This window comes from Notamacropus eugenii, chromosome 1 (assembly GCF_028372415.1).
Source record: "Notamacropus eugenii isolate mMacEug1 chromosome 1, mMacEug1.pri_v2, whole genome shotgun sequence".
Taxonomy (NCBI): Eukaryota; Metazoa; Chordata; class Mammalia; order Diprotodontia; family Macropodidae; genus Notamacropus; species Notamacropus eugenii.
Window position 1 is genome coordinate 137165554 of NC_092872.1, and position 26039 is coordinate 137191592.

Below are 26039 nucleotides of genomic sequence, written 5' to 3' on the forward strand. Positions count from 1 at the left end.
TACATGCCTCCAAATTACCACAGCATTCTATACATGTAAACAATTCTACCTCAAGTTGTCTCAGATACTGGTAAATATCCTTAACATAGTCACTGCAAAGCTGAGGATTCTCCCAATCTTCATCATCAATGTCTTCTATCTTGCATAACAGTGCATTAGAAAAAGCCTGGCACAGGTCTTCTTCCTTCATAGAAACATCCATAGGGGTTGGAGACAGACCCTAAAATCAAAAGGTGCACAAAAATAAAAGGCTGTAAAAATAAAGAAAAATCTGATTTTACATTTCAAACCTCTTTTAAGCTTTTGTGGGGGGAAAAAGAGGAAGAAAATCTCTTTTTTAATTTTAATTGATGATATGTGAATGGCATAAATTATCTGCAATAAGTTTCAATGCTAAGGCTGAAGCATTCAAGCAATTGTTTGTTGATGAAGATTTTTTTAAAAAATCACACCAGCATGCCAGGAAAAAAAACCCAACACCTGGACTCAGGAGTACCAAGGTGAAAATCCATACCAACAGAAGCAGCTTTTACAGGTAAAGAATGTTTTCTTCATTTAGACTAATTCATTCTAAATGGAGAAACCACTTGGAAATGGAAAGATCATGAAAGCTTATTTTTCTTCCAATCTAAAGAGAAACAGGAAGAGCAAAGTGAAAACTGAATAAACTACATAACTTAATATTTCAGCTCCATATACTGATCTAACTGGAATTCTCTTTTGTCAAGAAATTAATACAACTAGCGTATTTTTAAAAAAATGAAATGTGTACATATTTCTGATTAAATTTAAAAATAAATAAAATGATGAGTACGGCCCAGAGCTATAGTTACTTGACATAAAGCTTATAACTAGCTACCTGAGATAAAGAAGAGGCTATAATAATATATCAGTATAAAGTTATATTACTGAACAACAGTTCCTTGTTTATTATTTAAATTTAGCCTAGCAATTTAAGTCAATCCTAAAGCTCAACAGTTTTTTCATTCCTTTTATGACAACTTAAAGCAAACACTAAATATAAAAAGCAAAGGCTCAAGTTGGTTTTCCATTAAAAGAAAACATTAGCTCAAATATTTTACTTACTTTACATTTTAATAATACAAAAGCAAGCTACACATATACCTGAAGACATCATACATAAAATGCAATACGTTTTATCAGAAGTGGGTCTTAATTTCAAAAGACTTGTGATGGAAAATGCTAACCACATCCAGACAAAGAACTCTGGAGTCTGCATGCAGAGCAAAGCATACTATTTTCACTTTATTTTGTTTTTCTTTCTCATGGTTTTTCCCTTTTTGTTCAGCTTCTTTCACAACGTAACTCATGAAGAAATCTGTTTAACATGACTCTACATGTATAACCTATATCAGATTGTTTGCTGTCTTGGAGAGGGAGGAGGGGAGGAAGGAAGGGAGAAAAATTTGGAACTCAAAATTTTAAAAAAATGAATGTTGAAAACTATGTCTACATGCGATTGAAAAAATAAAATATTATTAATGAAAAAAACTATTATTTTTGTCAGTCACTTGAAATAAAACATCTAGTCTGACTGAAACCAAAGTGCTGAGGTTAACTGCAGTCATGACCATAAAGAGCCATTTTCAGATTTCTACCTAAAATAATCCTTCTCAAGGACTGCTTAAATAAGAGGAGAGTGGATGATAAAAAGACTACCTGTCCACCCCCAAAATAAACCTTAGGCCCTTTTAAACTCAGACCTCTACTTTTCTGGTTTTTGTTCCTCCAACCAAAACCTCCTCATGATTAGGATGCAATTCATCTAGTTTGCCAGTTGTGTGACTTCAGGCACATAATTTAACTTGTCTGAACCTATTTCCTCATCTGCAACATCAGCATAATATGGGTTGCCCTTTCTGATAAGATTTTGAAGAAAGTGTGTGGTAAAATGGAAAGTACCATATTAACAAGCGCAATCACTCACTGGTAGGTTATCCAGGAAACATTGGTTTAACTGTGGCTGAGTAAACTAACTTACCTCTTTGAAGAAACTGCCGTTGTGGCCATGTATCAGATTGATATAGTGTCCTATCAGCTGTAATCATAATGAAATTATTCTGTTTGATGTGGGGGACTTGAGGGTCCTTTCTACTTATAAATTTCTATTTTATGCAAGTTAACAAAATTCAAATGTCACAGAATACATACGCTGCCCCCTTTGCCTTAAAGCTTACATCTAAGTATTTCAGTTCAACTATCAGACATTATAAGCTTGCCTGCTCAAGCTCAGAAATAATATAATTCCTAGAAGACCTATTTTTACACTGCTAGGTAGAAAACTCACTAAGGAACAAAAACTAAGATCTTATTTTGAGCTCAACAGTTCCTTGAGACCTGTGAGCCAACTATTCATGGATAGAATTTCTGCCAGTCAGAGAATCTAGGAGCTTTTGAAGAATCAGGTCAACCAGGTACAGTACAAGTGCTTTTGAAAGGCCACATCTGAGTAGGAGAAAACTAATCTACCGCTGGGAGAGCACTCTGGGGATGACGGAGATAAATAGAAGCTAGACATAAAGAAAATAAGATTGGAAAGCTGCTATATTCATGGAGTGACCTACGCAAAATCTCACTGACATAATTAATATGAGTCTTGGCAAGATCATGAGATCATAGGCCTACAACTGGAAGGGACACCGTCAATCATCTAATCCAACCTGCTCATTTTAACAGCAGTGAAAAGAGGCCCAAAAAGGTTAAATGGTCCAAAGTCACAATGGTAGTAAAATGGATTTGAACTCAGGTCATCAGCTGCCAAATCCAACATTCTTCACTTATCAGACTGCTTCTCAAATGTAGCAGAAAGTTAGAGAAATATTACACACACTTAATGACTACTGCTTATTGTTGTCGTTGAGTCATTTTAGTTGTGTCTGACTCCTCAGGACCCCATTTGGAGTTTTTCTGGCAAAGACACTGGAGTGCTTTGCTATTTCCTTCTCCAGCTCATTTTACAGATGAGGAAACTGAAGCAAGCACAGTTAAGTGACTTGCTCAGGGTCACATAACTAGCAGGTCCTCCTGACTCCAGGGCCGGCACTGCTTTCCACTGTGCCACCTGGCTTACCTGATTGGTATAACAGAAGAGATAAGAAATAATATAAATATAACACAAGAAAATCTGTGAAAGTAAAAATTAATAAAATATGATAGCTTTGACATAACAGATTTTTCTTTTAGTTATTAAAATTGCTTTCAGCATAACATACTGAGAAACTTCACTAAGAGTCCTTAGGAAAAAAATGTCTATTCCCCAGTGGTTGCATCTAACATTTTTACCATTAGAACAAATAAAGAAACCATTAGAAAACAAGTTAATAATATGAATGTTACTATCAAAAAGATGACCTAGAACAGTGATTTTCAACTTGAATAGATTACAGGAGATCTGTGAACCTGGATGCTAAAAAAAGGAAAAAAAACCCTTTATTTTCACTAAAATTTAGCATTTCCTTCAATTACAAATGTAAGTGACAAATATTATGAGGGGTCTAAAGGTTTCACCAGACTACCAAAGGGAACCATGACGCAAAAAAAGTTAAAAACTCCAAACCTACTTAGTTTTTAATTTTTAATCCTACTATATAAGGATTTAATCCTACTACATAAGCTAGAAAATTTCTTCACTAGGGTAGAAAAGTTAGAAAAGGGACTCCAATCATGAATTTTTCAACTACAAGCAAAGCCTCAAAGAAAAATGCATATTGGTCAACAAGCCCATCAAGAATTCCAAGATCTGAAAAAAGATTTTAAAAGAGCAAAAAAAAATTTCAAAAAATCACATAAGAGCAGTAGAGGAAAAACTGGGAGAAGAAATAAGAGGTATACAAGAGAATTATGAAAAATAATTAACAGCTTGGTAAAAAAAAAAAAGGCATAAAAATTGCTGAAGGAAATAACTCCTTAAAAATCAGAATTAGTCAAATAGTTAAAAAAACAAAACAAAACAACCCTCACCAAAGAAAATAACTCTAAAAATTAGAATTGGTCAAATGGAAATTGACCCCATAAGACATCAAGAAACAATAAATCAAAGTCAAAAGACTGAAAATGTGAAATATTTCATAGGGAAAACAACTGACCTAGAAAAAGATCAAGGAGAGATAATTTAAGAATTACTGGTCTACTTGAAAGTCATGAGCAAAAAAAAAGTCATGACATAGCATTTCAAGAAAGTATAGAAGAAAACTGCCCAGATATTATATAACTAGAGGGTGAAGTTGAAACTGAAAGAATCAATTGGTTGCTTCCTAAAAGAAATCCTAAAATGAAAACTTCCAAGAATATTACAGTCAAAATTCAGAGTTCCCAAGTCAAAGAGAAAATATTGTAAGCAGCCAGAAAGAGAGATGTCATATAACATGTCATCACAATCAGAACCACACAAAATCTGGCAGCTATCACATTAAAGCACTGGAGAGACTGAAATGATATTCCAGAAAGTAAAGGAGCCAGGAGTACAACCAAGAATAACTTACTTAACAAAACTAAGTATAATCTTACAGGGGAAAAAACAAATATAATGAAATGAAGGCTTTTCAAGTATTTCTGATTTAAAAAAACAAAGCTGGATCAAAAATATAGCATTCAAAAACAAGACTCAAGAGAAGCATATAAAGGTAAACACAGAAATGAGAAATCAAAAGGGATTTAATAAGTTTAAAGAGTTTACATTCCTATATCAGAAGATGATACATGTAACCCCTAACAACTTAATCATCATTAGGGCAGTTAGAGGTAGTCTACTTAGAAGGCATAGGTGTGAATCTATTGTGTTTGGATGATCTCAAGGGAAGAATGAAAGGGTGAGAGAGGAATGTATTGGGAGAAGTGGGAAGGGAGAGGAAGAATCGGTAAAATTATCTCATATAAGATGCCTGCAAGGAAGAGGCTACCATGGAGAAGAAAATGGTGCTAAAATCTCTCTCTAATCTAAACTGGTTTAAGGAGAAATGAAAATACACATATACACATACATGCAGTTGAGTATACAAATTCATCTTACCCAAGAAAGAAGTAGGAGAAAAGGGGGTTGAGGGAAAGGAGGGGAGGGACAGAAGAGGATATAAAAGGGAAGGCACATTAAGGGGAGGAAGTGGTCAGAAATGAAACAGACTCTTGAGAAGGGGACAGGGTAAAAAAAACAGAATATAAGAGAATAGGATGGAGGGAAATACACAGTTAGGATTTAAACTGTGAATATGAAAAAGATGATGTCACCCATAAAACAGGATAGCAGAATGGATTAAAAACCAGAATACAACAATATATTGTTTAGAAGAGGATCACTTGAAACAGAAAGATACACTTGGCATTAAAATAAGGGGCTAGAGCAGAATCTATTATGCATCAGCTGATGTTAAAAAAAAAAAAAGGATGGCATTCATGATCTTAGACAAAACAGAAGCAAAAACTGACCTAATAAAAAAAAAATAACCAGGGAAACAGCAGTTTGCCAAAAACTACTATAGACAATGAATTAATATTAATACTGAATATATGTGTGTATGTATGTATATATGTGTGTATATATAAAATACATACATACACACATATATGTATTTTATATACACATATATAAAATACATACATACACACACATACATACACACACACACACACACACACACACACACACACACACACACACACACATGCACGCACGTACCAAAAGGCATAGTATCCAAATTCTTGAAGGAAAAGTTAAATAAGTTACAGGAGAAAACAGTAAAATTATACTAGTGGGGAGCCTCAATCTACCCCCTCTCTGACATAGATATATCTAACCATAAAATAAACAAGAAGGAAGTTGAGGTAATGAACAGAAATTTAGAAAAATTATACACAAGAGAATTCTGGAGAAAGCTGAATGGAAATGTAAAGGAATATACTTATTTCTCAGCTATGCATGGCACCTTCATAAAAACTGACCATGTTTTAAGGTCATAAAAAGTCACACTAACAAATGCAGAAAAGTAGAAATACTGTAATTTTTTCAGACAATAATGCAACAAGAATAGAATTGAATAAGAATTGAAGCATAGATTAAAAATCAATTGGAAACTAAATAATCTAATCCTAAAGAGTGAATGGATGAAAGAACAAGTGATAAAGTTCTTATAAACCCTGTTATAAAAAAGGCTAGTGAAAAGGAACAAAAAATTTGCTTTGTGTCCCTTTCTGAATTCAATTGTACTTACAAAATCCCAACAACTTTGTTTTCTTTTTCTTTTAAAGAACAAATCATAGAAACAATCAATACTTTTATTAAAGATTGATGACAATGGAACAACACATCAAAATTTGTAGGATGCTGTCTAAATAGTACTTATGGTAAAATTTATAACTTTAAATGTTTACATCAATAAAGCAGTGAAAAAACCCATTTTTTAGGTTACCATTTCATTTTTTGGAATCAGTAATTTGGCTTTCTTTTTTTAAAAAAATCAAATTAGTGTTTTATCAGTTTTGTTTGTTTTCATAAAATCAGCTGTTAATGAGTTCAATGGGTTTTTTTTAACTTTCAGTTTTATTAATCTCTCCTGTGATTTTCAGGGTTTATATTTTGACATTTAATTGGGGTTCTAAAATATGTTGTTTTTCTAGTGTTTTTAAAATTGAATTAATCCAATTTTTTAATCTGTTCTTTCACATTAATAAGCTAGAAAATTTCCTCCATATAGCAACAAGGTTAGTGAAAGGGACTCCATTCATCACGCTCTAGTCATGAAGATCAGCTGAAGGAATTAAGGATGTTTAGCTTGGAAAAGCAAGTGTGGTCTGATAACCTTCAAGTATATGAAGGGCACACTGTTAAACGAACATGATTAAGAAGAAGAATCAGATTCTAGATATAGGAAACAACACGAATAACAATACACACAGACAAAAAAGGGTAGAATGAGAACGAGCAACATAGAAGGAGCCCAAGTGTGCTATGATGTTGAGTTTTGAAGGTAAGTTGTATAAAATAAGGCTGGAAAGGCAGATTAGAGACATCCTCTGGTAGCCTTTAAACGCACAGACAAAAAAGTATATATTTTATCTTGTAGTCAACTGGGAACAACTGAAAATATTTCAACTGAGGAATGACATGACCAGATCAGTCCATTACGATGATTACCATATCAGAAGCAGTGTGAAAAACGGACTGAAGAAATTTGGTTCAAGATTAATTATGGAGCTACTAGTCCACCGACAGAAGAGTATACAAAGTAATTGCTCAAAAAATATTCAAGTTGTGTACAGGAGGGGAATAAAACAGCTGTCTCCTTAGCCTCATTAGCATTTTAATACTAACTAAGCCACTAGGTAACTCAAAGAATCATAGAACTGGGACTTTACAAATCATTGAAGGAAACTTGTGGCCAAAGAAATTAAGGGATTTATCCAAAGTCTTACAACTAGTCAAGAGAAGAGGCAAGACAGATTTCCTGACTCCCAAATTCAAGACATGAAACTTCCTCTAACATGTCTAAGTACAATATTTTGGCACTAATATTAACTTAAGGTTGGGACACAAATTTCCAGCATTCTGAAATTCTCATGGGTCAGTTTAGATTTTCAATAGAGTTGTATCTATGGAAAACAGTTCGAATTGTATTTTGTTCTGAAATTAAAAGTAAAAATAATTTTAATACCAGCTCAGAGCATGACAGACTGAAAACCGTGGCTTTGGAGTAAAAAGACCAAGGCTCGCAACTTTTCTGGACTTCATGTAAAATGAGGAGTGATCCTTTTTCAGCCCTGGATAAACAATCCTATGATCCTAAATCATTACTACAAATCTTAATAAATAGTGATTTCCTTTAAACGACTGGCACAAAGCAGAGACACCTAGCTGTCAATTTCGATTTTTCTTTAGGAAAAATGAGTTTCAAAGTTGCAGTAACATGATGATTACAATACAGCATTTTATAGTTTATAAAATACTTTCTTCAAACGCATGTGGGTTTGTAGCTAAACAAATTAGAGGCAGAAAATCAGGAGAAAGGAAAGTCTCAAGGAGATGAAGTGAAAATGAGTAAGAAAAACAGACTAGGTAGAAGGTACAATTACAGGAATGCCAATTAGGCACATGTACAGCTACGTGGGAGATAAGACAACACTATGAGTAGTTAAATACATTAAATATTATCTAAATTTTAGAAGTGGGGAAATAGCCAAAGTCATATGACTAGTATCAGAGCCAGCATTTAAACCTAGGTCTTTTGATTCCAAGTCCAGACTCTTTTACAGTATGTTGCCTATGGTACACATTAAGGAAAACAATGTATTTTGGATAAAAATTGGCCAACCTGATCATACCATCTATGATTTCCTACCTTCGGAGCTAACGTTTCCTTTGGCACTAGTTTCATGGTAGCTGTAGGCTTTACTTCTCCTACAACATTTGTGGCTTTGGTTTTTTTCACAGGCACTTTGGTTTTCTCAACTTTCTGTGATAAAAAAGTGATGGCATTAGTATTAATATCAAGCTTTTCCAATAATCAAAAAGTCTGCAAAGACATACACATCTACAGTAAAATTACCTTTGCTGCTTGTGTTCCCCTGGTTGTAACTTTATTTCCAATTTCTTCAAGGGCAGCTCTTCTAACAGTAACTTGCACTGTGGCTTTTGCATTAATTCCTTTGTTAGCATCCTCCAAACCATTGGACGCCTAAAAAAAAGATCATTTAAGCTTTTGAGACAACGTTATATCAGACAGTTGACAATCATTAAAAATGCTCCAAAAAACTGAAAACTGTGTAATTATAATGTTCTTTAAAATGGTGGTAAAATATTCTCACTTTTTTGGAGAGGTAGGAGTGAAATATATCATATAATATAACATTTCATTAGAATCAACTGATATGTTAATTATTTGGTTAAATGACTATTTTCTCTTCTTTTTTCATCTATTTTTTTTACAAGTGACAGTATTCAAGATAAGGGGAAGGTAGAAGGGCATATTCAGAAAAGAAAGTGATATAAAAACAAAAAACTGATTAAAAAAAGTATTTTTCAATAGGAAACAAGAAATTATCTTTTCCCTTAGTATCCTCTTCTGTGTTAAAGAGTTCTTTACAATGCAAGAATATTCTGAAGATTTAATAGGGTCTGATCTGTAAGAGGATTTGAAGGCTTCATAGAAAAATGACTATGGAATGTAGCACCTAAGATATCTGCTACAAATCCCTGGGATATAAAAGTGCTTATTTTAAAACCTTCCTTTTCAAAAACCCCATTTGGAAGCAACATTAGAAAGCCATTCTGTTCCATTATTTAAAAACAGGTATTACTTTATTACACTTAATTCTGCTTCTTATCAAGTTTTTCTAAGCACTAGAAATGTTTCACTAAAGTGGATCATTTAAAGTTACAGCACTTTTACGGCTTTCTTGCACAACAGTAATATTTTAGAACTGAACTTGATTTCTTTTTTATTATTATTATTTTGTTTTCAGTGTTCTACAATCACTTCCATGTATCTTAGATTATTCCCCTCCTTCCCCACTGCCTCCCTGCTCCCTCCCTGATACAGGATACAATTCTACACACACATTCCTATTAAATACATTTTCACCTTAGTCATGTTGCATAAAAGAATTAAAATGAATGGGAGAAATCATAAAACAAATCAAAACATAATACAAAAGAAAATGATCTGTTTCATTCTGTGATTGAATTCCATAGTTCTTTCCCTGGATGTGGAAAGTATTTTGCCTTCAGAGACCACTGGGAATTATTTAAGTCCTTGCATTGCAATGAAGTACTAAGTCTACCAGAAAAATTCCTCACACACTGTAGTTGTTGCTGTGTATAAAGTTCTCCTGGTTCTGCTGCTTTCACTCAGCATCAGATCATATAAGTTTTTCCAGGCCTCTCTGAAGTCTTCCTGCTCATCATTTCTTATAGTACAATAACATTCCATTACATTTATATACCACAACTTGTTCAGCCATTCTCCAATTGATGGGCATCCCCTTGGTTTCCAGTTTTTGACCACCACAAAGAGCTGCTATAAATATTTTTGTACATGTGGGACCCTTTCCCATTTTTATGATCTCTTGGGGATACAGTTCTAGAAGCGATATTGCTGGGTCAAAGGGTATGCACGTTTTTGTAGCCCTTTGGGCATAGTTCCAAATTGCTCTCCAGAATGGTTGGATCAGCTCACAGCTTCACCAATAATGAATTAGCGTTCCAACTCTCCCACATCCTCTCCAACATTTAGCGTCTTCCTGTTTTTGACCATTTACCAACTAGGGAAACTGAACTTGATTTCTTGCAGAATTATTTTAAATACCAAAAGATATGAGGGCTAAGGATAATAAATTTTCATATATGCAATAAAAATATAATCTATAACGATTATTTGAATGGGCTACAGATAAACTTGCTTAGGGGAAAAGAAAACAAAAACTTCCTATGCATGATGACAATAATTAGCTACTTTAAAATCTTTAAGTTACAATATTGCTATCGTCTGTTACTATTTCATAAGAACAGGTACTCATGCTGGGCCCAAAAAAGCTCAAAGTTCAAAGAGCTTTTGTAAAAACGGGTTTTACAATTTTTACAGCCAGTGTCTCTGACAAAGGCTTCATTTCCAAAATATATAGAGAACTGAGTCAAATCTATAAGAATACGAGTCATTTCCCAATTGATAAATGGTCAAAGCATATGAACGGGCAGTTTTCAGAGGAAGGAATAAAAGATATCTATAGTCACATGAAAAAATGCTCTAAATCACTATTGATTAGAGATGCAAATCAAAACAACTCTGAGGTACCACATCACATCTATCAGATTGGCTAACATGATAAAACAGGAAAGTGAAAAATGCTGGAGAACATGTGGGCAAATTGGAAGACTAATGAATTGTTGGTGGAGTTGTGAGCTGATCCACTCATTCTGGAGAACAATTTGGAACTATGCCAAAAGGGCTGCAAAAATGCATACCCTACAATATTAAATTAAATAAAATAATTTTAATAAAATTAAATTAAATTAAATTTACAACTTTATTCACTTATGGAAGTGAATGTTGAAAAAAGAAAACATGATCAAAATCAGTAGACTTAGTATTTCTCAGCAATGCAAGGACCTAAAATGACTCCAAAGGACTCATGATGGGAAAATACCATCCATAACCAGAGAAAGAACTATGGAGTCAGAAAGCAGAACAAAGTAGCCTATTTTCTTTTTTGTTTTGTTTTCTTTCTCATGGTTTCTCCCACTTCTTATAATTCTTCTATGCAACATGACTAATGCGAAAATTGCTGAATAGGAATGTATGTGTAGAGCCCATATCAGATTGCATGCCATCCTGGGGAGGGAGAAGAGGGAAGGGGAGAAAATTTAAAACTTATGGAAGTCAATGTTGAAAACTAATAAAAAAAATTAATAAACTGAAGAAAAAAAAGAAATTGAAAGAATCCACACATCACCTCCTGAAAGAAATCCCAAAATGAAAACTCTAAGGAATAGTAGAGCCAAATTCTAGAGCTCCCAAGTAAAGAGAAAATATTGCAAGAAGCCAGAAAGAAACAATTCAAATATCATGGAGCCAAAGTTAGGAAAACCAAGATTTAGCAGCTTCTACATTGAAGGATTGGAGGGCTTGGAATATGATATTCTGGAGAGCAAAGAAGCTAGGATTACAACCAAGAATCCAGCAAAATTGAGTACAATCCTTGGGAGAGGAGGGGGGGATGGGAGGAGATGAATATTTAATGAAATAGAGGACTTCCAAGAATTCCTGATGAAAAGAACACAGCTGAAGAGAAAACCTGACTTTCAAATACAAGATTCATGAGAAGTGTAACAAGTTAAATGGGAAGGAGAAATCATAAGAGATTCCATAAGGCAAAACTGTTTACATTGCTACAATGAGAAAATGATACTTGTAACTCCTCAGAAATTCTTCATTATTAGAAGTATACAATGAGAGTCTGGTTTTGAGTTTAATATGATGGTATGATATCTAAAAAATTCCAATTAAGGAGTGAGAAAGAAGAATGCACTGGGAGAAGGGAAAGGGAGAGGTAGAATGAGACAAATTATCTCACATAAAAGAGATGCAAAAGAGCTTGTACAGTGGAGGGGAATATGAGGCTGCAGGGGGAGGGGTGCACTCTCATCAGAATTGGCTCAAAGAGGGAATAACATAAGTCAGTTGGGTACAGAAACCTATCTTAACCTACAGGAAGGTAGGAGGAGAAAGGTATAAGAGAAGGGGGTTGGGAGTATAGAAGGGAGGTTAGATTGGGGGAGGCAGGAGTCAGAAGCAAAACACTTTTGAGGATGGACTTTTGAGGGGTGAAAGGAGAGAGAGAGAGGGAGAGAGTAGGATAAATAGGGAAAATCGGATAGAGGTCAATCATCGTAAGTGTAAAAAAAAATTTCAGCAAGTTTCTCTAATAAAGGCCTCATTTCTCAAATATATAGGGAACTGCGTCAAACTTATAAGAATATAAGTCATTCCCTAATTGATAAATGGTTAAAGGATATGAACAGGCAGTTTTCAGATGAAGTAATCAAAGCTATCTATATTCATACAAAAAAATGCTCTAAATCACTATTAACTAGAAAAATACAAATTAAAACAACTCTGAGGTATCACTCCATTCCTATCAGATTAGCTAATATGACAGAAAAGGAAAATACCAAATGCTGTAGGAGATGTGGGAAAATTGAGACATCATTAGTGCACTGTTGGTAAAGTTGTAAACTGATTCAGTCATTCCGGAGAGCAATTTGGAACCATGCACAAAGAGCTATAAAACCATGCATACCTTATGGCTCCATACCAGGTCTGTAACCAGAAATAAAAAACAAAAAGAAAAATGACCTCTATGTACAAAAATATTTATAGCACCTCTTTCTGTGGTGGCAAAGAATTAGAGACGCAGGGGACACCCATAAAATGGGAAATGTCAGCTGTGATATATGATTATGATGGAATACTATTATTCTATAAAAAAATAATGAACAGGTTGCTCTCAGAAAAACTTGGAAATACTTACATGAACTGAGGCATAGAGAAATGAGCAGAACCAGGAGAACATTGTACACAGCTACAGCAATAGTTTACAATGATCAACTGGGAATGACTTAGACATTCTCAGCAATTCAAGATAATTCTGAAGGACTTATGATCAAAAATGCTATCCACCTACAGTGAAAGAACTGATGGAGTCTGAATGCACATTTTTTAAAACTTTATTTTGGGGGAGGGCGGTTTGTTTGCCTTTTTTTGGTCTGTGTTTTCTTTCACAACATGACTAATATAGAAATGTTCTATATAACTGCACATATGAAGGACAGGAAGAAGGCAGAGAATTTGGAACTCCAAATTTTTTATAAGGTGTTTTTACATGTAATTGGGAAAAAAATTCTAAATTAAAAGCACCTACCTAACAAGAGTAGATGATTAGACAGACAGACAGATAGATAGATAGATATAGACAGACAGATAGATGTAGACAGAGATATAAAGATATGTATACAGAGAGACAGTACACACACATATATACTGACAGTCCCTCAACTACCTAACTTTCTTGATCTCAACTCCTATGACCTGCAGAGATGTCTTCTTTTAGTATCACCTTCATTCTTGTCTCAGATGAAAAGGTGGTCCTTCTATCAACCCCAAATGCATCCTTGATCCCAGCCCCTCTTTCATGTTCCAGAAGGCAGTCCATACATGCATCTCCATTCTTTTTCAGATCTTCCTATAAATACTGGTTCCTTCCCTGCTATCTACAAACATGCTGGAAGGGAGGGGGAGGGGGAATGTCCAGAAGTCCTGACACAGGTGGCTCTAGAGGAGAAAGTGAGGCTGGTGACTTTGCACAGCCCTACCTCACTTAAATCCAATCCACTTACAAGTCATGGCATCACCTCCCAGATGTCAAGGTCTTCTTCAAGAACTAAGGACAAACAACAACAAACTTGCCCATGTTTCCCCCAGCCTTAAAAAAAAACAAAAAACAAAAAAAAAACCTAACTTCTAACCTTATCACTCAATAGAAAATTCTCTTTAAAGTAACCAATGCTTTCTTAACTATTCTTTCCAACATTCTCAAAGTTCTTTTAATTGCCAAATCTAAAGATCTCTTCTTAATCCTGATACTTCTTGATATCTTTGAAGAATTGACACCTCTTTCTTGATACTACCTTCTTTAGGTTTTCCTTGCTTAAAAGGCCTCTTCTTTCTCAGTATCTTGCTGGTTCCTTTCTGAGACTATTATACCCATTAATCATATTATCCCTCAAGGATCTGTCCACGGCCCTTTTTTTACTCTAACCTTTCACACTTGGTGATCTCATCTGACTCCATGGGTTCAGTTATCATCTCTATGCAAATGATATTCATATCAATATATTTAGCCCAAATTTATTTCCTGAGTTTCAGGCAAGCAGAAACTGCCTTTTGGAAATCTTGAATTGTATATCCCACAGAAAAATCAAACTCAACATATCCAAAACAGAACTTATTACTTTAAACTCTCCTTTCTTCCAAACTTCCATATTACCTTTGAGGGCACCACCACCATCAAGCAGATTCCAACCTCAGTATCATCCTTGAGTACTCTCTCACCCCACATATCTCTAACCCACTGCCAAATCTTGTCATTTCTACTTTCTATACTTTCTACAACATCTGCTGTATAGCCACTTCTCTCAACTCTAATAACCACCATCCTGGCTGAGGCTCTCATCACCTCTTGTCTGGATAAATGCAATAACCTTTTGACTGGTTTTCCTACTCAGCTGCTAAAGTGATTTTTTTCTAAGAAACAGGTTGGGCCATGTCATTCCACCTGCAGCTTGGGCTCCAATCAAATATTAAACTCCCTTGTTTGACATTTAAAGCTCTTTATACCATCTCATCTTCCTACTTTTGGAGACCTGTCACACCTTACCCTCCTCCACACACTTTGTTAAAGCCAATTAGCCTATATGTACTTCCTCTAACCAGTCACTCCACCTCTTCTTGTTTCTGGGGCCTTTGAACTTACTAGCTGTCCCATGCCTAGAAGTTGCCCCCTTGCTTAGAAAGTTTTGCCTTCTACTGGGCCTCTCTCAAGATGCAGCTCAACTCCTACCTTTCCCAATTAGTGCTTTCCCTCAGATTATCTTTGACCTAATTTATATTCAACTTGCATGTACCCAGTTATTAAGATGTCTATTCCATCAGGATGTGAGCTCCTTAAGGACAGAGGCATTTATGGCCTTTCTTTGCATTCCCAGTGCACACTTGCAGGCACACAGTAAGTGCTTACTAAAATGACTTACTAAGTAAGTGCTTACATACAGTGCTAGCTGATTATCTCCTCTCCTCCCCCATCTCTAGCAGACTGTCCTTGCTATCATCCTTCCTTTCTCTCTAACATTCAATCTCTCCTTAGATTTCTTCTTTGACACTGCAGACTTGTTCCTTCCCTCCTAGACCAATACCTTCCCAAACAAGACCTGGATTTTCCTGAATCTATGCCTCAAATCCCAGGAAAACTGAATCCTTCATCTTTAGAGCTCCTGCCTTAGACCCCAAAGAAGCTGACTAGTGACTGAGTACATGGAAACTGGTCCACTTAATCTACTATATCTAGGAGAGCCAACAGATACTGGATCATGCAACAGCTTCAAATCCTGTATGCTATCCACTCAGGATGTCTCACAATCTTCCCGTTTACATTTACTGTCTCCATGTTTTCCTAAGTCTATGTATCCAGCCTGTCTCTTTTAGAAGGTCCAATCCCACATCATCAACTGCAATATTGGACTTTTCAAACTAGATGTCTCCTAGGCATCTCCAAGTCAAAATATTTCCCTCAAATCCTACCCCTTTCAAACTTTCCTGTTACTGTCAAAAGTACCACAATCCTTTCAGTCATTCATGTTGACAAATTCAGTTACCTTTGACTCCTCTCACTCACCACACATAGTTAATCAGTTGCTAAAGTTTGTCATTCTTCTTCCACATCTCTTATATTTGTTCCTTTACCTCTACTCCCTCAACAACCACCTTAGTTCAGGCCTTCATCCTATTTAGTGGACTACTGAAATAGCCTCTTAATTCATCTCCCTACCTTACTCCATCCCACCGTCTATAAAGCTGCCAGAGTGATTTTCCTAAAGAATCAATAGTTCACTCACCAACCAGTCTATAAGTATTTATTTATCTACTCAGTGCTTGGCACACTATATTATGAGCTGGGTGGATAAAAAAAGGGCAAAACCACAGTTCATGACCTCAAGGAGCTCCTTGAGGTCTTCCTCATCCAGCTACTAGTCATCCAAACTCACTCAGCACCATTCCAATAAAGGGGAAAGAGAAGAAGCATTTAATACGAGCCAGGCACTTAATTTAATATGTGCTAGGCACTACACTAAGCACTTTATAAATAATATCTTATTGGATTCTCACTACAACCTTGATAGATGCTAGTATCACTCCCCATTTCACAGCTGAGAAAGCTGAGGAAGAGAAAAGAGAAGTGATTTACACAGGTCTGAGGCTGGATTTGAACTCAGATCTTTCTGGCTTTGGGGCCCAGTACTCCAAGACGGTGACAATACATGCAAAAATAAAAATAAAAAATGAGTATACAAAGTAAATGGAAAGTGCTATGGGAAGCTCAGCCCCAGGGACTAACGCAGTACAGTTCTTGAGAGACGGCAAAGACGAGGAGCTGGGCAGTAGAGTACAAGCAGAAGGGTAAAGTCTGGGAAGACTGGGAAGGTGGGAAGGGACCCAGGTGTGAAGAGCTTGGAATGCCAAATCCCACTGGATCCCGAGGTACTGGGGAGCCGCTGAAGTTTACTGAGCAGGGGAGTGACGTGCTGAGTCTTCTGCTTGTGCACTCAACGAAGGATGGATAGGAGGGGGAGACTGTGGCAGGAAGACCCCCCCCAACAGGCTGCTGCAATCGTCCCGGTACGGGGTGGTGACACAGTCAGAGCCTGGGGATGGCTCAGTCAGAGGCGCAGGGGTCTGGCCCCGGGAGCGGAGAGGGAGGGGGATCTACCACAGGATTCCGCGCCCGGACTCTAAATCCAGCCAGAGAACGCGATGGGCCGAAGAGAGAGGGCCTGACCACGAGAAACCTAGAGCACAAGGCCCCGGGGCTCTCAGCGGAAGAGCTGGGGTTCGAGCCCCGATCCTCCGCACAAAAAGACGGCGCCGCCTCTGGGGGAGGGCGGACGGGGGACTTGGGGATCAAGACCTGGGAGAGGCCCTACGTCACCAACTTCCTTCCCTCCTCCCTCCCCAGCCGCCGCCCCGAAGGGACCGTACGAGGAGGCGACGGCCGAGGCCTCGGGGCGACCCCGCCGGGGGAAGGGGCGAGGACGCGGCCACCACGCCGCAGACTCACCGCGGGGCGTCGGAACAGCGCCATGGGGCCCGGGCCGGGCCGGAGCAGGGGCCGCGGGGAACTGGCGAGACACACAGAAGCAACACGAACCGCCGCACAACGCGGTCCCAAGATCACGCCGCGGCCGCCGCCTCTCAGCCCTACGGCCGGAATTCAAACCGCACCACTCGCCCTCCCATTGGCCCTTCCGCCAGGAGACCCGCTCTTCTCATTGGCCGGACCGATCAGACGCCCCCCCCCCCCTCCCGCTACGCGTTGATTGGCTGTTTCCGAGGACCCGTTGGGTTGTCATAGCAATTGGGGATTGTTTTTCCTGGATATAGATATATAGATATATGTACATATATATGATATATACATAATACATATCATACATATGAAGATTTTCCGAGTAAAAAAAGTTTTGTAAATTAAAAAGTGGCCAAGAGGAAACAGAAACCAAACGGAACTGAACCAAAGGACGGAAATGGAAAACTGGAAAGCTTCCCACCCCTCGTATAAACCCGGGCCTGATGTTATCTCGCGATGGTTCTTACCGGATGGGGCGGGAGCTAGAACCGCGGAGGCTTCTGGGAGTTTCATTTCCTTCTTCCGTGTCCTGAGCCGGAAATCGGAGTTTCTAGTTTGCGGTCTTCTTGCCGACGCTGTTTGGCTTCTTTGTGCTAGCGTTGGAAATGACGCGCTGTGGCCCCTTGTTCGTCAGCTTCCCCTGGGAAGGAAGACGCGGGGGGGAGCCTCCCTGTGCCCCCCCGACATCCCAGCACATGCCCACCCACTTCCGTTCCGTGACTTCCCTGCTCCCTTACAATAATCAGAACTTTAAAACTCCTTGGGGGCGCCTTTCCTGCTAAAGAAAGAAAAGGCACCCAGGCCCGAGAAGGGATGCGGGGGGATGGGAAGGGCTCCCCCTCCGTGGGGCTTGGGGCGGGGGCCAGGCCCTGCAAGTCCGCTCGCGTTGACGGACCGTCTGCGAAGTGCCAGGCACCCGCAGGTGGCAGATGAAACGAGCAGACGTGGGAAGGCTCCTGCCCTCCCGCCGCGGGCGCCCCTTCCCTGCTCGGCAGCGGCGGCGCGCCCCAGTGCCCAGCCCTGGGGAAGTAGGAACGTGTAAGGCACGTGTTCGGAAGGCCATCTCTCCGGAGCTGCCTTAGCCCACAGCGCAGCTGCGCCCACCCACGAGGCCGAGAGGGCCCGAAGGAGACTGCGGCGGCCCCAGCCGGTGCCCGCCGGGCATCCCCGGAGCCAGGCAGGCTCTTGCCCTGGGCTTAATGGCATCCGGTGTGTGTGCCTTCTCTAAAACAGAACTATGCGGGAATACGACCAACATCGACGGGTCCAGCTGCGTGTCAGCCAGGACACCCAAGCCCCGATCCTTCGTCCAGCCTCTTGGTCTTGGCCCCTGTTCTCCAAGACTGGAGCGAGACCGCCAGATGTTTGTGCGGAAGTCCTGATTTCGGCTGGTAACCACGGGCCGTGTGCCAAGGAGAGGAGAAACTGAGAGAAATTCGGGATTTTTAGGGAACCCGTGGAGTACAATAAGAAGACTCAGGAGGAGCGGGGGTGGCCAGAATATCAAGGCGTCAAGGTAGATGGGAATGGGAAGTATGGGCATAGGCACAGGGACGTAGGTTTTTCTTTATTTTTCTGATGCGTTCAGGCCTCTCCATTGGGGCTTTTAAAAAATGGTAGATATTTAGAGTTTACAGATGGAATGAGTGTGTCCTGGAGACAGCTAGGTTTCCCTTCACGCGAGATGAAGGAAAGTGGGTTGAGAGATCCAGGAAAAACGATTCTGGAAAATTATTTGGAATTATACAAGAAAAAGTAACTTTGAGCCAGCAATACACTACAAGAATGCCAAAGGAAAATTTATATGTATATATATTTATATTTATAGAGAAACTTTTATTTATATAAATATATTTATAGAAAATAATATTTATAGAAAAATGTTTTGAGGAAGCAGAGAACTGGAAGCAGAATTTGGGAGTGGCTGAGTAAATTGTTTTATGTGAACTCAATAGAATATTGTATGACCTCGACAACAGGATCATTCTGACGTATGAACTATTGTAAAACAAAGCAAATCAAGAGAACAAATTACAAAAACGTCACCATAATGGTAAAGGAAAATGACTGATTGACGTAATAACTGATCACTGCAGTGACTAATTATCACTTGAATTGTTGATGAAGTATGCCTTCCTCTCAGCAGAGAGGTGATGGACTATAAGAATGGAATGCAGACTTTTTTGATAGACATGAGCAATATGTTGATTTGTTTTGCTTAACTGTAATTCTTTGTGACAAGGGAAATTTCTATTGGGGTCAAAAGAAGTCACTGGAAAATGATGATGATACATCTAAAAAAAGAGCTTCAGTAAAATGATTTTAAACAAAAGAGATCCAGAATAAAGGGGAGCTTGTTTAGCAAAAGAGAAGGGGTTCTGTTCTGGAGAATATAAAGGAATGGTGAAGCAGAAGAGAATATGAACAATGGAGGACTGAGGTGAACAGAAATGAGAGTATGAGGAGAGTCAGGAGAGGGAAGAAAGTGGGGGGACAGCTTTAACAGGGCTTGACTCTGAATCATAGGAATCAGGGGAGCAAAGGTAAGCAAATTGCCTGCCACTTCATAGAAATGAGCAGTTCCTCACAGGTACAACTCTTTATCTGAATCATCGCACGCACACGCGCACACACACACACACACACACACACACGCATGCATGCACACACACCCTGCCTTTACTCTGTGCCAAGACTCTGATCTGACTCAGAGTCCCCTTTACAGCAAGCCATTTACTGCCTCACCGCACTGAATGCTGCGGTCTGACTTTTCAGTGCCCTGCCTGAGAAAATGGGGAAGGATGGCTAACATGTCAGGTCAATGTACAAAGATCACTTTGAACTGGATCCAAGATGACATCATTTAGTGTAGATCCAGTCTTACACTTAGGCTTTTCCAAGTATAAAGATGGGGTGGGGTGAATAGGCAGTTCTTCAGAATCTGGGAGACTTTAGAGGAAGAGATCTATTTAAGTCAGTCATGTATATGGAAGCCTAAAAATCTGTTGCCAGCTTAAGTGACAATAAAAGATACTGTTTTTCAGCACTATATAAATGTCAGCTATCACTGTGTTTGCCATAAAAAGATATCATGGGCTCTAGTTCAAGATAAGATCTAAATGGGTACATGATTTAGACATAATGGATGATGCCATAAGCAAATTAGAAGCACAAGGAATGATTTACCTGTCAGATCCATGGAGAAAGGAAGAATTTCTGAGCAAACAAGAAAGAAAGAACATTATCAAATGCAAAATGGATAATTTTGATTACATTAAGTCAAAAAGGTTTTACACAAACAAAACCAATACAACCAAAATTAGAAGGAAAGCAGAAATCTGGGAAATAATTTTTATAGGTAGCATTTCTCATAAAGGCCTCATTTCTTAAATATATGGAGAACTGAGTCAAATTTATAAGAATACAAGTCATCCCCCAATTGATAAATGGTCAAAGGATATGACCATGCAGTTTTCAGATGAAGAAATTAAAACTATCTATAGTCATATGAAAAAATGCTCTACATCACTATTGATTAGAGAAATGAAAATTAAAACAACTCTGAGATACCACATTACACCTATCAGATTGGCTAATATGACAAGGCAAATGATAAATGTTGGAGATGTGGGAAAATTGGGACACATGCATTGTTGGTGGAATTGTGAACTGATTCAACTCTGGAGAGCAATTAGGAACTATGCCCAAAGATCTATAAAACTGTATATACCCTTTGATTTAGCAATATCACTACTAGGTCTGTATCCCAAGGAGATTATAAAAAAGGGAAAAGGACCTATATGTACTACAAAAATATTTATAGTGGTTCTTTTTGGGGTGGCAAAGAATTGGAAATTGAGAGGATGCCCATCAGCTGGAGAATGGCTGAACAACTTGTGGTATATGAATGTAATGAAAGGAAAGGAAAGGAAATGATGAGCAGGAAGAATTATATGAAGGGATATGAATGAGTGAATATGAATATATGAATATGAAAATATGAATGAGTGAAGAGAGCAGAACCAGGAGAACACTGTACACAGTAACAGCCACAGTGTGCATTGACTGACTTTGATAGACTTAGCCTTTCTCAGCAATGCAAGGACCTAAAAAAATTCCAAAGGACTCATGATGGCAAATGCCGAGTCTGAATGCAGAGCAAGGCAGATTACTTTCTTTTCTTTTTTTGCTTTTTTTTCTTTCTCATGGTTCCTCCTATTTGTTCTAATTCTTCTGTACCACATGACTAATGTGAAAATATGTTTAATAGGAATGTCTATGTAGCACCTATATCAGACTGTATGCTGTCTTGGGGAGGGAAGGACAGAAGGAAGGAGGAGAAAATTTAAAACTTATGGAAGTGAATATTGAAAACTAAAAATAAATAAATTAACTTTAAAAAATAAAAATAAATGAGCAGGCAGGCTTCAGAAAAACCTGGAAAGACTTGCATGAACTGATGCTGAGTGAAGTTAGAAGAACCAGAACACTGTAACACACACAGTAACAGCAGCACTGTGTGATGACCAACTTTGTTAAACTAAGCTCTTCTCAGCAATACAATGATCCAAGACACTTGCGAAAGACTTGTGATGGAAAATGCTAACTACATCCAGAGAAAAAACTATGGACTCTGAATGCTGATCAAAGCGCACTATTTACGCTTTTTTCTTTGTGGTTTTTTCTCTTTTGTTCTGATTCTTCTTTCACAAGATGACCAATGTGTAAATGTTTAACATGATTGTATATGTATAACATATCAGATTGCTTGCTCTTTTGGGTAGCAGGGAGGGAGAAAATTTTGGAACTCAAAATTTTAGAAAAATGAATGTTGAAAAGTATCTTTACATGTAATTGGAAAAAATACTATTAAGGAAAAAAACATATATTGGGGGAAAAGAAAAAAGAAAATAAATGATGATTTGGGGCAAGCCCTTAAGAGTTCGGTCACAGATGCTTGTATAGTGTCTCAAAGATGAGTCACATCAGCTCTTTTTTTTTTTAAAGAGCAGGTTGAAAAGCAGGTGACTTTAAAAGAAAAAGGAAACAAAGTTATTAGGGTTTTGTAAGTATAGTTGAATTCAGAAAGGGACACAAAGCAAATTTTTTGTTACTTTTCACTAGCCTTTTTTATAACAGAGTTTATAAGAACTTTATCAGACTAAGATGTAAATGGATTAATGGGTCAACTTTGGGGAGTTTGTAGAACGTTGACTTCATGGTTATCTTGAATATTCAGTTGGGGGTGAAAAACCCTTTTATTCTAGATCTTTGAATTAATTCCATGTTAAGAATACTCTCAAGGGATCCTTTTCCAGAGAGATTCTAAAGAAGGTGGAAAGGACATTTCTGGGTGGCAGTGGAAGTCATTTGTCCCTTTGAAAGAGCCTCTTCTAGCTGATTTGAACATTTTTTCATTCATTGGTGCCAGATTTGTAAGCACATTTGTAAGGGTCATGTTTGTCTGTAGGGTGGGGGACCAGGAGGAGAGTGGTGGCACAGAGAAAAGAAACCTTATTTCTAAGTTCCCTTTCAGCAATGCTTCCAGATTTGCCTTTTTCTGCTATGCAAGAAAGTTGATACTGTGTTACTTATAGGAATGAGGGGTTGGTCCAGAAGGGGAAGCTATAGTTCTTAGGATTATAAGGTTTCAGGCTAGAAAGACCTTTAGAGGTCATCAGCTAGTCAAACCCTCTCATTTTACAGGTGAGGAAATTGAGACAGGGTGATTTACCAAATTCACATAGCAAAGGTGGGAATTCAAACAAATCTTTGGATTTGAAATCCAAGACTGAGATACCTCTAGTTACTGTCTAAGATGGGAAGCATGATTTGTGAGAGCATTTAATTTCTTTGAATCCGGGTCCTCAAGAGAAAAAAAGTTCCCTTCCAGATTAAATCAGGCAACTGGAATCGACAAGGGGGCAGGCAACCTGGGTCAAGTGGGGGAGACATGAGCAATTAAAGACCAGTGTGCAGATAAAGGTGCAGTGGCCATTTGGGAATAGGGAGGAGTGGCATTGAGACTGTGGTCAGAGGTGAAAGACACTAACAAAAATCCTGGAATAACAGTGGGATATGATGGGGGAAGTCAAAGATGGTAGCAGGGGAGAAAAAAAAAAGGGTCTCAAGTGGTTCATGAATATGGATAAAGTCACCATAGATGAGAGAAGATATGCTCAGCCACACTGAATCAGATATTGGGATCATCTTAAATGGCAGAGGTTGGTGGGCAGCATTTAACAGCAATGATTTAAATAGGTTGGTATAGATGGATAGAAAAATGAGGATGGATCAGTGTTTCAAGTGACATTAGGGATAAGTCTGACTAGCTCTCAAAAATAAAATCTTTACAGCCAGGGATGGTCTTCTTTCAAATTTATATCTGTAGCATACATATGCTTGTTTGTTTCAACAATAGATTTGTTTGTTCAATAATATAGATGATCTCTAAGTTATTTTCTTTACAAAATTTTACTTTTCTGGGTTTATGTTCTTTTCTCTCAATAGAATGTAAGTTCTCTGAGGGCAAAGTTTATTAATTCTTTTTATGCCCACTAATGGATGGAGAACTGGTTTCAGAGCAAGAAGGCCTTGGGTTCACATTGTGTCTTTGTCAGATACTGGCTGTCACCCCAGGCAAATCACCACCTCTCAGGTGAAATTGCAGAGAAGGTACTGACCTGCATTGGTAGGAGTTTTAGCTTTTTTTCCTTTGCAATATGACTTTTTTTATAGGCAATATGGAAATTTGACATACATAATTGGTATGTTAAAGAGATAGGAGAGCTGGTTCAAAATGTGAATGACTTCACTTAGACCTTCTCTGTAGCCAGTGGGAGCTTTACTGACAGAAAAGCAGCAGGCCTGAGATTTAGCAAGGAGCTAAACAAAGGCAGTGATATAGGAAAAGGACCAGGCTTATATGGGATGATTTTAGGGTTTCAATATGAGGGTTGGAGATCTAAGGTTAAGTCTTGCAAGATAAAGAAGTCTTGCAAAAGACACAGGATGAGGACCATGAATGACACAAGATAAAGGAGATAAAGAAATCCCATTTCCCAGGATGGTATGGGGACAAGGAATTTTATGGTCCCCCCCAGGATAAGAGGAATTTTTGTGGTAAGGGGAGACTTTAGGGCACCTTCAAATTAGAAAATAAACCAAGGCACACATATCAGATTGGCTAACATGACAAAACAGGAAGATGATAAATGTTAGAGAAGATGTGGGAGAGTTGGAACACTAATTCATCATTGGTGGAGCTGTGAGCTGATCCATCCATTCTGGAGAGCAATTTGGAACTACGCCCAAAGGTCTACAAAAATGTGCATACTCGTTGACCCAGCAATATCACTTCTAGGACTGTATCCATCCATTCTGGAGAGCAATTTGGAACTACACCCAAAGGGCTACAAAAATGTGCATACTCGTTGACCCAGCAATATCACTTCTAGGACTGTATCCCAAAGAGATCATAAAAATGGGAAAGGGTCCCATATGTACAAAAATATTTATAGCAGCTCTCCATGGTGGCCAAAAACTGGAAATCAAGGGGTTGCCCATCAATTGGAGAATGGCTGAACAAGTTGTGGTATATGAATGTAATGGAATACTATTGTGCTATGAGAAACGATGAACAGGAAGACTTCAGAAAGGCCTGGAAAGATTTATGTGAACTGATGCTGAGTGAAAGGAGCAGAACCAGGAGAACTTTGTACACAACAACCACACAGTGTGTGAGGAATTTTTCTGGTAGACTTAGTACTTCATTGCAATGCAAGGACTTAAAAAATTTCCAATGGACTAGAGGCAAAACGCCTTCCACATCCAGAGAAAGAACTATGGAATCGGATTGCAGATAGAAGCAGACCATTTTCTTTTGTATTGTTTTGTTTTATGGTCTCTCGTTCATTTTAATTCTTCTATGCAACAAGTATTTAATAGGAATGTATATGTAGAACCTATATAAGATTGTACACCATCTCAGAGAGGGAGTGGGAAGGGAGAGGTTATGAGGGGGAGAGAGGGGAAAAAAAATCTAAGATATATGGAAGTGATTGTTGAACACTGAAAACAAATAAAATAATTTAATTAAAAAAAATAAACCAAGGGCTTCACGATGTTAATCCTTAATACTTATTTTTAACTCTTAGGGCACTGTTTCTATCCACATCAAGTATACTGCTTGCCTTCTCAGAATGTGGAGGAGGGGTGAAAAGGAGGGAATTTGGAACTTAAAGTGTAAAAAAAAATATTTAAAATAAATAATAAATTGAAAAAGAACACAGCAGAGGGAGTTTCCTAATCTGGGAACTCCCTCTACCAATGATATCACAGGTCCGGTATAATCTGGACCTAGAATCTCCCTCTCCATCTACTCTCCTCCATACTAAACAAATGCTTGTTGAAAAAAGACATTGCTACAATACTATATTCACCAAGCTATAACTAGGTGAGAATGAGACCTAAAGAAACTTTGTCCAGGAAAAAGAGTATTGAAAGAGTTCTCTAACACAGGGCTTCTTAAACTTTTTCCACTTGAGACTCCTATCAGTGATTAAACTGTGGGTCAC

At 38.2% G+C, this 26039-nt stretch overlaps 1 protein-coding gene across 3 annotated transcripts in view; it reads right to left on the minus strand.

Moving 5' to 3' along the window:
• Positions 1–25566, minus strand: part of CCNB2 (cyclin B2) — a 54257-nt gene extending 28691 nt beyond the window's left edge. For 2 of the 3 annotated variants that reach the window (XM_072615664.1, XM_072615662.1), the window contains exons 1-4: positions 17395–17786; positions 8556–8684; positions 8349–8462; positions 50–220 (exon numbers count right to left, since the gene is read on the minus strand). In XM_072615664.1, coding sequence (XP_072471765.1) covers positions 50–220; positions 8349–8462; positions 8556–8684; positions 17395–17418 — 438 coding nt within the window. In that variant the 5' untranslated portion in view covers positions 17419–17786. Of the gene's footprint in view, positions 1–49; positions 221–8348; positions 8463–8555; positions 8685–17394; positions 17787–17930 lie in introns of those variants that run through there. The other variant, XM_072615668.1, reaches the window with a different exon arrangement.
• Between the last annotated feature and the right edge of the window lie 473 nt (positions 25567–26039).